This window comes from Pyrus communis, chromosome 13 (assembly GCF_041283825.1).
Source record: "Pyrus communis isolate YQ-2024b chromosome 13, ASM4128382v1, whole genome shotgun sequence".
NCBI lineage: Eukaryota > Viridiplantae > Streptophyta > Magnoliopsida > Rosales > Rosaceae > Pyrus > Pyrus communis.
The window spans coordinates 30,030,046-30,041,305 of NC_142577.1; the positions used below are offsets into that span (position 1 = coordinate 30,030,046).

The 11,260-nt window shown below is 39.9% G+C and overlaps 3 protein-coding genes across 3 annotated transcripts; 2 read left to right on the forward strand and 1 right to left on the reverse strand.

Annotated features, from left to right (window-relative positions):
* The first annotated feature begins 749 nt into the window (after positions 1–749).
* LOC137737841 (dynein light chain 1, cytoplasmic) lies at positions 750–3,185 on the forward strand. Its single transcript, XM_068477410.2, has 2 exons — positions 750–2,066; positions 2,918–3,185. Exons 1-2 carry the CDS (start codon positions 1,836–1,838, stop codon positions 3,071–3,073), a joined length of 387 nt encoding a protein of 128 aa, XP_068333511.1. The 5' UTR covers positions 750–1,835; the 3' UTR covers positions 3,074–3,185.
* Positions 3,186–3,450: 265 nt separating this feature from the next.
* On the forward strand, positions 3,451–4,799 carry LOC137737840 (F-box protein SKIP28). Its single transcript, XM_068477409.2, has 2 exons — positions 3,451–3,968; positions 4,127–4,799. Exons 1-2 carry the CDS (start codon positions 3,606–3,608, stop codon positions 4,739–4,741), a joined length of 978 nt encoding a protein of 325 aa, XP_068333510.2. The 5' UTR covers positions 3,451–3,605; the 3' UTR covers positions 4,742–4,799.
* Positions 4,800–4,855: 56 nt separating this feature from the next.
* On the reverse strand, positions 4,856–8,567 carry LOC137737839 (glucan endo-1,3-beta-glucosidase 3). The gene is made up of 4 exons (XM_068477408.2): positions 8,240–8,567; positions 5,704–6,957; positions 5,473–5,500; positions 4,856–5,373 (listed from the first exon to the last, which is right to left on the reverse strand). Exons 1-4 carry the CDS (start codon positions 8,295–8,297, stop codon positions 5,217–5,219), a joined length of 1,497 nt encoding a protein of 498 aa, XP_068333509.2. The 5' UTR covers positions 8,298–8,567; the 3' UTR covers positions 4,856–5,216.
* Between the last annotated feature and the right edge of the window lie 2,693 nt (positions 8,568–11,260).

Below are 11,260 nucleotides of genomic sequence, written 5' to 3' on the forward strand. Positions count from 1 at the left end.
GAGTTGATTAGTTTTAAAAACTAGACCTAAGACTAACTTAAAGACATAGCCAATTTGTCAATTTGTTAAAAACACCAAAATGAGTTTTTAATTTTTTTTTTTTTTAACTTAACAAACCTCTATTGATCTCCAATTTCTTTCGCTCTCCAGGTCTTCTCTCCCCTCACCAATTTCTACTAATCTCTCTCTTCGAATTTATGCCGCTATTCTCTCTCCAATTTATGCCGCTCTTCTCTCTCTCCCCTCCAATTTCGTGCTCACAAGGTATGAATTCAATTGAACAAAAAAATCAAGTTTTTAAAAATTTGAGATTTAAAAAAGAAAAATGTTCTCAAATATATTTGATAAATAGGTTTAAAAATAATTAAAAATTTTAAATAGAATATCAAACACGCTTTTATAAACTTCAAGGAAATTCATGTAACCATCAGTTAGATACACGCATTCATTTTGGATTATATGAGTCAAGTCAATGCTAAAAAAATTCAAGTTTTTAAAAATTTGAGATTTAAAAAAGAAAAATGTTCTCAAATATATTTGATAAATAGGTTTAAAAATAATTAAAATTTTTAAATAGAATACCAAACACGCTTTTATAAACTTCAAGGAAATTCATGTAACCATCAGTTAGATACACGTATTCCTTTTGGATTATATGAGTCAAGTCAATGCTAAAAAAATCTAAAGAAATTAATGAGATGGGGCCACTCACTGACCCATTCATCATTGATCGTTTCCTCCTTCTTTTTTTTTTTTTTTTTTTTCCCCGCAATTACCGTGTCTTTGTTGAAAAGGTTGAGGCCCTTCATATACCTTTGGAGTGAAAAATATTTCTGTGCTTTTGAAATACTAGATCACTAATGACCATTGAAATATATGGTATTCGAAACCAACACATGTGAGTAGGTAGAAAATAAGGAACACGAGACACCCATCTCTAAAGAACTTGGCAAAATAGTCCTGTAATTTTGGGAGAAAGGGTGCCCTCTTAAAAAGAGGGTCGTAGTGACTAGGTATGGATGACTGTTTATCAAAAACACAAGTCTTCGCAAAGTCGTAAGGCTCTGTATGGGGTTGATGTCTGCCTAGTGTCGGAAGGTCAAGGAAGTTGATGACCTGATGACAGGAGAGTTGAGGCACTAAGCCAACAGCCTGCCGTGTGGGCCTCCCACTATGCCAAAAGTGAGAGAAACCCCATCTCTCTCTTTCTTTTTTTACGCCCCCATGTCGCCAATCAGGAGGGACATGGGGACGTTAAAAAAAGGAATCCGATCAACTTAGTCTGACTTAGGATAATAAGTTCATGAGCTTAGTTTTTGTAATTGGAGAATTCGACTTCGGATGCAGAGCACATTTGATTTTGAATACATATAATATTCGTTCTAGTCAATGTTTACGCTCACGTTTGCATATACAACTACATTTGTAAATACTTTCGATAACAAGAGAAAAATGTTTAAAAATGAACTCGAGTATAGAGTAAACGTCCTTAATCAATTCCTTGTGAACAATTTTACCTCAAAAAGCTCAAACAAAAGGTTATCTGGCATTAGGCAATGCCGTTTGTTTCGGCCTGCAGCTTGCTACGAATCGAAGTACGGAAAAGCTGTCTCCTCCACTGCGCCCGGCCTTAGCCCAACACCCTCGCCCATACGCAAACAAGGCATCAAAAGACAAACAAAAGGAAATATATAACCCAAATAACATTGCAATCGAGACCTCTGTTCCCTCTTCCTTCTCTCCTTTTTTATCCTTTTCTTTCTTTGGGTACTTTTTATGGAATGCTGCTTTTTGACTGATGTGAGAGAGTGAAGTTATCATTGGCCAAGAGAGAAATGGAGGGAGCAGAGCTGGAGCTGGAGAGGCGGAGCAAGTTCCTCAGCAGTTTGATACAGAAGAAGAAAGCTGTGGAGGAACAAGATCACTGTGACCGCCTCAATGTTCGAGTCAGGGCATCGGACATGCCCATCCCTCTGCAAAACCGCGCCTTTCGTTCTGCGCGGGATCACCTCGACGCCATGCCTGGGAAGCTCGACAGCAAACGCCTCGCTCTCGCGCTTAAAAAGGTGAAATCTTTTGCCTTCATCAGATTATTGTTTTCATTTCTCTTACTGGGTTTTCATCCTTTTGGTTTGTAGTCGCATGCTTGCAATGTTTGTTGAGTTGTTGTTCAAGTGGTTTTGAGAAGTGGGTATTCTGAAGTTATATTTTCACCCTAGGATCAAAAACCAAAGGAAAGAAGAGAGATGTGGCAATCGTTTGGGATTGCTTTTGTAGGAAGCGCTTTTGGTATAAGGGGGTTTGATTTGAAACACATTGAAATGTTTATTGAAAATTCAAGTGCTTTCTGGAAAAAGAACACTTTGAGCTATTTTATCAAATGCAATCGAAAGCGCTTTTGATTGTCCAAAAAACGCCTTATAACTATTTGAAGCAATCCCAAATAGACCCGAAAAGGACTTGCTATGAGTTTCTTTGATTGATTATCAAAAGAAGCAGGCATTTTTGTGTCTTAGACTCAAATTCAGAATTGTAAGTCTTAGCAGTCTAGGTTCTGCTTCATTGACACCTCAATTATTATTCTCTGTTCTTCTGCAAGAACAATTTCTTGCATGAAAGAGACGGGTTTCTGACAAACACATGATCTTGATAAATTCGAAGTTCACAGTCGTTTTTCAGTCGAATATTGGTAACTGAATATGCTGTGCAAGAAGCACCAATGAACGTCACTGATTGAGAATCTGAGAGATCACAAGACTAGTATGTTGAGACACTAGATTTTGTGTTTCTATGCTACAACTTGGGATGCAGTGAGATCGTAACGATGTGTACTGAAATATACAAGGAAACATTGAAATTGTGGGAACTAGTTTTGGTTCATATAGAGAGTTGACAATGTTTTTGTATTAATTGACAGGATTTCGATTCATCATACGGTCCAGCTTGGCACTGCATTGTGGGAACTAGCTTTGGTTCATACGTGACGCATTCAACTGGGGGCTTCTTGTATTTTTCTATCGACAAGGTTTACGTTCTTCTTTTCAAAACAGCCGTTGAGCCTTTGGACCATTGACAATGGCCGCCAATTTTAGACGTGTCCTTGCTTGTACGTGTGATATTTTCCTTGTCAGCTAATATGTAAAATCGCAAGACTTGCAATAATTATCAACGTTCGTGTTCCCTCTTGTAGTGTTTCATGCTGCATTTCACGCTTCTGTACTAAAAGCACAAATGAGTTATATTTTCTTCTGATGAGTTGCAAACACTCGTGTTCCGTTGCATAAAACATTTGTTGCAGTGAAAACGTTGTGAATTCATGTCATGTTATCTGGAGTGGCACAGAATGCTGTTAAAATTTTAATTACATTAGCATTTGACAGTGTTCATTTGCGTGGGGAGAAAGAAAAGCTTGAGATATTTTCTTTCCACCGACTTATTACAACTTGACAAAAACTGCTCATATCAGTCGTAATCTCAAAACCCAATTTGTAATCTCCTCTCTCTCTCTCTCTCTCTCTCTCTCTCTCTCTCTCTCTCTCCAAGAAATTTGATACGTTCTGCTTCATTTCTGCACAATTCACCACCATCACTTAAACCCGAGAAACATGGAGATTTCAGAGTCTACGGTGGAACACCAAGAACATGAAGCTACTGACAGTTCGGGAGATGAAAAAGCAGGGCCACCGCACGAGGCATTGTTCCTTGTTTCAGCTTACCTTCCTCTGTTCGAGCTTCTTGCTGTTAGCGGAGTTTGTAGGATACTGAGGGATGCAGTAAACACAGATGTATTACCATGGCTAAATATCATCGTCAAAGCACCGTTGAACTTGAGGATGTCTGATGAGGTTTTGAAGAAAATCACATCCAAGGCTAATGGTAGGTTGAGATCTCTGGCTTTGATGAACTGTGCCAATGTTACAGATGAGGGGCTTCAAAGGGTCGTTGAGCAGAATCCTCTTATCAACAAGGTATGGATGTAATCTTATATGAATTGTTTTCGCCGGATAGGTAATTTCGATTGGTTTTCTTGGCGGATAAGATACGAATGGTCGGAATTGCCTTACTCAAGAACACGATTTTAACCATCTTATCCTGTATTTTGTTTCGTTTTGAATCTTTGATTCAGCTCTACGTACCGGGATGCACCGGTTTAACACCCAACGGAGTCATTCGAGCTGCCAAAACATTATCCGAAAATCATCACGGCTTAAAGAGCGTAATGATATACGGCATCTACAACATGAACAAACAACACCTCGAAACGCTTGAGTCATCTCTCCAGATAAACCGGTCACAGCAAAAGCAGCCAGGAGGATCACGGCCTCTTTTGTTTCACGAGTACAAGGACTGCCCAACCTCCAGACACGACAATGGTCACGCTGCAATCGACGTCCAAGTTTGCCCAAAATGCGACGAGGTTAGGATGGTTTTCGACTGTCCAAGGAGGACGTGCAGGACAAAGATAGACAGGCCAATGACTGATTGCAGAGGATGCAACTTTTGCATTCCGAGGTGCCAAGAGTGCGGCGGATGCGTCGACTGTGAAGAAATGGAGGAGGCTGTTTGTGCAGATATCTTGTGTTCGGATTGCTGGCTGCAACTTCCCAAATGTGACTTCTGCAACAAGCCGTACTGTAAGCAACACGCCGGCAAAGGATACTGTCCTCCTGGTTCCACCGGGTTCGTTTGCGATGTTTGTTATACAAAATTCATTGTAGATTTGCACAGCGTTGTTGAATAATTTGGTTGTGCCATGTTTATTGAACAATTGGATGATTTCTGTTCGTCATTTAAGTTAATACTGGCAAAATCTTACGAAAGAAAAGCCGGAAGGATATGAAGAAAAACAGGCAGATTTACATGAAGGGTCTTGAATTCATCACGCTGAATATAAATGGACGGATCAAAGTCCGGAACAAAAGAATAAAACTGTCAGCAAAAACGAGATTTATGCAAACAAGATAGGTACACCAAAATAATCCTAAATGATCCCCCTTCCAATTTGTTTCTACAAATTCCAATGAACAAGTACTCACCTTTCAACCACTACTTGCTTCTGCCTATATGTTCAAATCAAAGCTTGCCACCCCCTAATTCCTCCTGGGAGGGTACAAAATTGGGTCTTGCTGCAAGTTTCCCAACGGGTGCCAAACTGAGTCTCTAAAAAATATTCTTCTATCAAAAGAGTTTTGCAGGAAATACAAATTCACCGTGTTCTACAAGAGAACTGCACTCAGAACTAAGAAACCGATGATCACAGAGCTTGTGAAGGAACCACCACTGTAGAAAAATAGTGAAAGGCACCCAGAAGCTGTGGAATTTGAAGAAGGAGCCAGTGATGTGCTGTTGACGAAAGTGCTATTTCTCCCGCCACTACATTCACCAAAAAGGAACAAAAGGTTAGATTATTTCTGGTAGTCTCTTGGAAGTTAAAATATATTTGTAATAAGATGAGAGAGTTTAAACTTGTACCTTCCTGGAAATATACAAGTGCCGTGACCTGCAAGAATTGGCAATGAAATATATCAGTAACAAAGCAAGATTTTCACCAACAAAAGTGCAGAATATTACACACTGACGGTGCAATAAACAGAAAATTTTCTTCTTGATTACAGTCTTCATTACTAAAGTTTTATCAAAGCTCATAAGCTAGTCTGTAGTAATCGAAACTATGATGCAAATAAACATGTCATGATACCATACTTGGATCTGTGGTAGTAACGGTAGCCACCCCTTTGAAGTCACACGTTCCAGGTGACTTGGCCATCAGCTGAAAATATGCATTGAAAGCATATGTTGCGTGTGTGAGCACATTATCTGGTTCATAACATGGTTGACCCTGCAGCAAAGGTGAGCAATCAACTTTCCCTGGTCCACAAGCCCAATCCAAGGCTGCTTGTAGCATCTTTTTATCAGCACCTTCCTTCACAACACAAAAGGTTTGGTTCGTTGTGTCATTTGCCAACACAGTTCCAGCACCTGTTAAGTGCAAGGTATAAACTGGCACTCCACCAGCATTAAAAAGCCCCCAATTCTTTTCAGAGACAGACCCAGGTCTCAAATCCTCATTGTAGAGCTCATAAATATAAGTGCTAACAGCAATCCCAGGATGCTTGGGAGTCCCCGTGTTGTTAAGCACGTGCCTAATTAGGTTACTGTTGTAAGTGTTGGCATTGTCAAGTGTGGCATCTGGCTCCGCTGAGTCACCCTTTGAGGGCCAGCCTGACTCGGTCACTACAATGGGGATATTAGTGATGTTTAGATAGGACATTGCAAAATAGGCTGCATCAACAATAGCCTCGAAGACATTAGTATAATGCAGCAGTGTATTAGCATCCACGGCTTCCTTGTTTGGAGGGAGAGGGCGGAAAAGTGCATAGTCCAAGGGGATTACACCGTTTGATTGCATGTAATCATAATACGGGTAGACATTGAGCATGAGATATGAATCTGTAGACTGCAAGAACTTGAGCAGGGGCACCATGACCGGGTCCCATGAACGATTGAAGAAGGCTTGAGATGGTGGAAAGGAGTCGAGAATAATGGAGGAAGAGTGTGGAGTAGAGACTCTAATTTGGCGGTCAAGGTTAGACGCAACAAGTGCAGAGTGAATGAACTTCAGGGCAGAAACTAGGACTGGAGCAGCATTTGGGAGGGCACTAAAGACTTCCGATCCAACAGCTATAGCAGTGATGTTGGTGGCAGGGACATGGGCTATCACATTGCGAGCAACCCAATTAGCAGCAGTGGCATTGGACTGGCCAATCCCAAGGAGCTGGTCATTAGGAACAGAAACCGTCACTTGGATGCCTGTGTTTGCAAGAGCGAGGAGCATGGTTCTGTCAGCATCATAGAGTCTGATATGCCGAATATTTTGAGCTTTAAGAAGTGCCACCACCTGAGTTGGGCTCGGCATGTCAGAAAGATCTGTACCGAGGTTTACACCAATGAAGGCATCTGCAAAACATCAACAAAGAATGCAGGATTAGACAACAAAATTGTCCTGTGAAACGGAATATCTTGTATTCTGAAAACACTTCATCATGCGTGTAGAACGGATAGTATAACTCATAAATCTGACATGTTTCGAATTTATGGATATCCAGAAAAACCATCTTGACATTGTCAGCTTAATTTACTTTTTAAGGAACAACTCTAATTAGTTTGTACTGATCCAATTAGACCCTCATGACCAAACATGAAACAAGCCGGAGGCAATCCTCTAATCTCCTGTCTAGAGACCAGATAATGGGCCCAAGCTACCGCTCCACCATGTTCTCTTTCTGCATAGACAGGCACCGTGAATCCATGATACAACTAAACAGCTGTGACGGGATGAAGGTGGCACGGAAGAAACATCCCAACAGTCTTAAGAATCATACGAATCTCAGCTATGCTAATATTGTCGTCGGCACATATTACATATGGCATATGGTTTGAAGCTGTAGGAAACAATCAGGGAAAAGTGACAGCTTACCTCCCAGTATAGAAACAATCAGCCTAAATGGTAAATAGCTCCGACTGACTTGCATAACAAGTTGGATCTCTCAACCAACAAAAACGCGGCATTCTTGTTGGATCTCTCAATCAGCTAAAGGCACCCTCTCTCTCTCTCTCTCTCTCTCTCTCTCTCTCTCTCTCTCTCTTTTGAAAGACTGCATCTTTCGGAAGAACCTGTCTTCTTTTTTTTTTTGGTCAAAGACTCAAAGTGCGGCAAAAATTGAAACTTCAAATCAAATCAAAGGACTCGTAAACTATTGGAACTTAACTTTTGTTGACCAAAGTCAAACAGTGAAGACCACTCTAGACTATTGCAAATTTAAATTTTGTTGACCAGAACAGTTGCAAAGAATGTTTTCTAAACCTATTATATACAAATCAGTCACAATAAACTCACTGACTTTGCAGATTTATTAGAAAACAACTATTCATTTGAACATATTTAAAGAAGACCCAGAAAAAAGGAGGCAAAAACCCACATCGGAAACGCATCAAAACACCAAAAGAACGTAACTTTAAGAAGAAGGGAAGGGTCTTTGTCACATAGGAACTCGTAGAACACAATGCAGACATCCAAAAATTAGATTTTAATCATAAAAAAAAGGATTATTAAGAATTGAAAGCTTAAGATTTTAGAGTGGCTTAAACATACGAGGAATACACACACACACACACACACACACACACATATGTATATATAAAAATATATACAAAAGTACAGAAAGGCATAAAAGCTTACCTTCACCAGCAGAAACTGCAGAGACAGCCAACAGGAAGAAGAATAGCAGAGTAGCCATGAAATCCTTCCTCTCTGCCCTCCAAAACCATACAAATGAAACCCCCCCACAGAAGACAGAGCCCAGAAAGAATTTCTAATTTAAATAAATCCCCAAGAAACCAAAAGGGCAAGAATAAAAGAAGGGAATAGAGAGCAAATAAAGAGAGAAAAGGAGCTCCTTTTGAGGTTTGTGGAAGCTGATGAGACAGAGAAAGGAGAGAGAAGGGGGTGAAATTGTAAATGCAGAAGGCAGAGGATCGCAGAGTGTGTGGGTGTGTCAGAGATCGGACGGCTGAGATTTACATGCAGGTGCATAGTAACTATTAAATGCAGAAAAGCCTAGGCTACCACGGATGTTGGGCCTCTCGAATCAGAGGGCTTAAGTAGGTTTAATGTTTAGTCTGAGTTCGCGGTCCACGAGTAGACCACTTGTGCTGACGTGGCTTGGTACAGCTGGATGCAACGGTCTTTTTCCGGACAGTGTTTCAGTTCTTTTTTTATTTCATGTTTTTGTCTTTTTCTATGCGAATATTTATGTATTATTCAGTAAAATGGGTAGCCCCACGAGACACGTTGGATTTTAGATTGTCATTTGTTGTGCAAAGAGGCTTTCTTTCCGATGGAACTAAAAAAGAGACTACATCAAAAGAAAGATTCTCCGATGTGCTGGAATAGAGTGATACATCAAGTGTCTAATATAAATAGTTAGATATTTAAAGAAAAATATTTTTTAATTATTTATATTATGATACTTAGTATATAAAACTGTATTTTTATCATACTAAAAATTTCTCACATTAAATTACATTGTGAACAACATTATAAAACATTTTGGAATTAAAGTAATCATAAAACTACATTAAGCTCGTATTAGGGCATAAGAGTATAACCCTAGACAAATCAACCAAGTCGTGCACTGATGCAAGATCGCAACCTTTTCTCCCGATCATTGTAGTAGCATGTGTGGCGCCCATGACATAAAGGGCACGATGACTTACAGTCATCCTTCGGGATTGGATGAAAGCCCTTACTAGATCCACAAAGGCTGAAGCTCATAATTGAAACCTAGGGATTCTCACGCTCAAAACCTAAGGTAGGATTCTTAGAGCTCGTTTGGATGTATTTTTAAAATAGCTAAAATCGTTTTTAGTGAAAATATTTTTGTAACCAATCCTTAGTAAAAATGTAAGTAAATTTTGAAAAAAACACATAACTTGTGTTTCTTGCAGAACTTTTAGAATCTAAAAATATTTTATTTAAAAATACTTTCAATCATTTTGAAACACTTTCAAATGAGGCCTTACTTGATGGCCGTGCCCTTGGATTTTTTGGGAGTTTTTTTTCATAATCATAATACTAGCTCATTTTCAAAAATATAATTCATCCAAAATAAGGAAAAGGAATTACGTGGAGCCCATAAATCATTTTGATTCCTCTATTTAATCAACACAACAATACCCCGTGAATTGAACCTAATTAATTTTGAGTTGGATATAAAAGGTATTTTGGTTCAATTAAAAAAAAAAAAAAAAATCTCTTGGACCTATTCCAACTATTGGAGTAAAACTTAAATTTTAGGTTCTAACTTTACCCTAACTTGCTCCAACTCTTGGGGTAAATATGAGTTAAAACTCAAAACTCATTTATGGATCAAATTTAGCTCATGATTCCCCCTAGTTTTGTAGGGTTGGGCCACCATATATGTATATTTTTTTGAAAGAATATATTCACACATCCCAAATGTGACATCCCGTCCCGAGATTATTAAAACTTACATGTGAAATGACCCTTTTACCCCTAGCTTGTTTTCGTATTGTTGTTTGGTGGTTTGTGTGGTGTTGGCAAGTGTTGGGCCACACATACACACACACACTGTCACTCTGCCTCTCCCTCTGTCTGTTCCCTGTCTCTCTCCCTCTCCCGAGTCCTCTTTCTTCTTTTCCCTTTGAACTCGTACGGACACACACACAACTACACTAAACCTTAGCAGATCGAGGAAACCAAGGGCACAGTTGAGCTCGTGAGGTCGAGGGGAGCACGATCATACCATTTTCAGGTGAGAAATCCGTCGTTTTCACGTCGATTCGAGGTAGTCCGATTTGAGTACTATTCATGCAAAATTTATTTAGCATGTTTTTGGGATTTTGAAGTTCATAGGTAGCTTGGTGGTGTCCCAAGGAGCCTCGGAGTGCTTCGTTGGACGAATTTGGACGTCGGAATCGCCTGGTTCGAAGTTGGCCGGTTTTGGAGTTTGTGGACAGGTATGATCTAGTAGTTTTTAGGCCTTAAAAGTTGTTGGTCGTGTTCTCCTAGTTCTAGGTGTTGTTTTGGTGCAAGAATCGTGGAAAATGGTTGAGAAACGAGTGAGAAAACACGGTTTACAGGTTTTCCAGTTTTCCGGCGCCGGCGACGGCACCGGAGATTGAATGGGGAAGAAGACGGAATATTCCGTCAGAGTTGACGGAATATTCCTGACGCCGTTGACGGAATCCGTTAGAAATAACAGAATATTCCTCACGGCGTCAGTGGACGCCGTCCGTATGCACCGCACGTGCCCATGCGTGGCCGGCGCGTGGGGGCGCGTGCGGCGGAGGAAATTTTTTCTAAAAATATGGTTGTGATCCTGAGGTTGTGTAGAGCACGTTGGTATATTCATTTGTCCATTTTGAGCAATGTATGAGAAGTTATTACGAGAAGATGGTTATGTGCTTTTAAATTAACGTTTTTATAGTTGTTTCGCGTATAGGTGATACGTACCCCGAGGACGAGCGTGGTCACTCGAGGCAGGGGGGCTACGACCCTTCCACTTACCAGTGAGTGGGCTTTTGGTTTTCCGTATATACCTATATACATTTATATTCCCATAAATGGTTTAAAAAGGGTTATTTGTGTTATACCATGCATCATATTATCATTCCTTATGCATTATCACATGCATTAGTAGTTGTGTATATATATACATATGCATATTGGGTGCTGTGG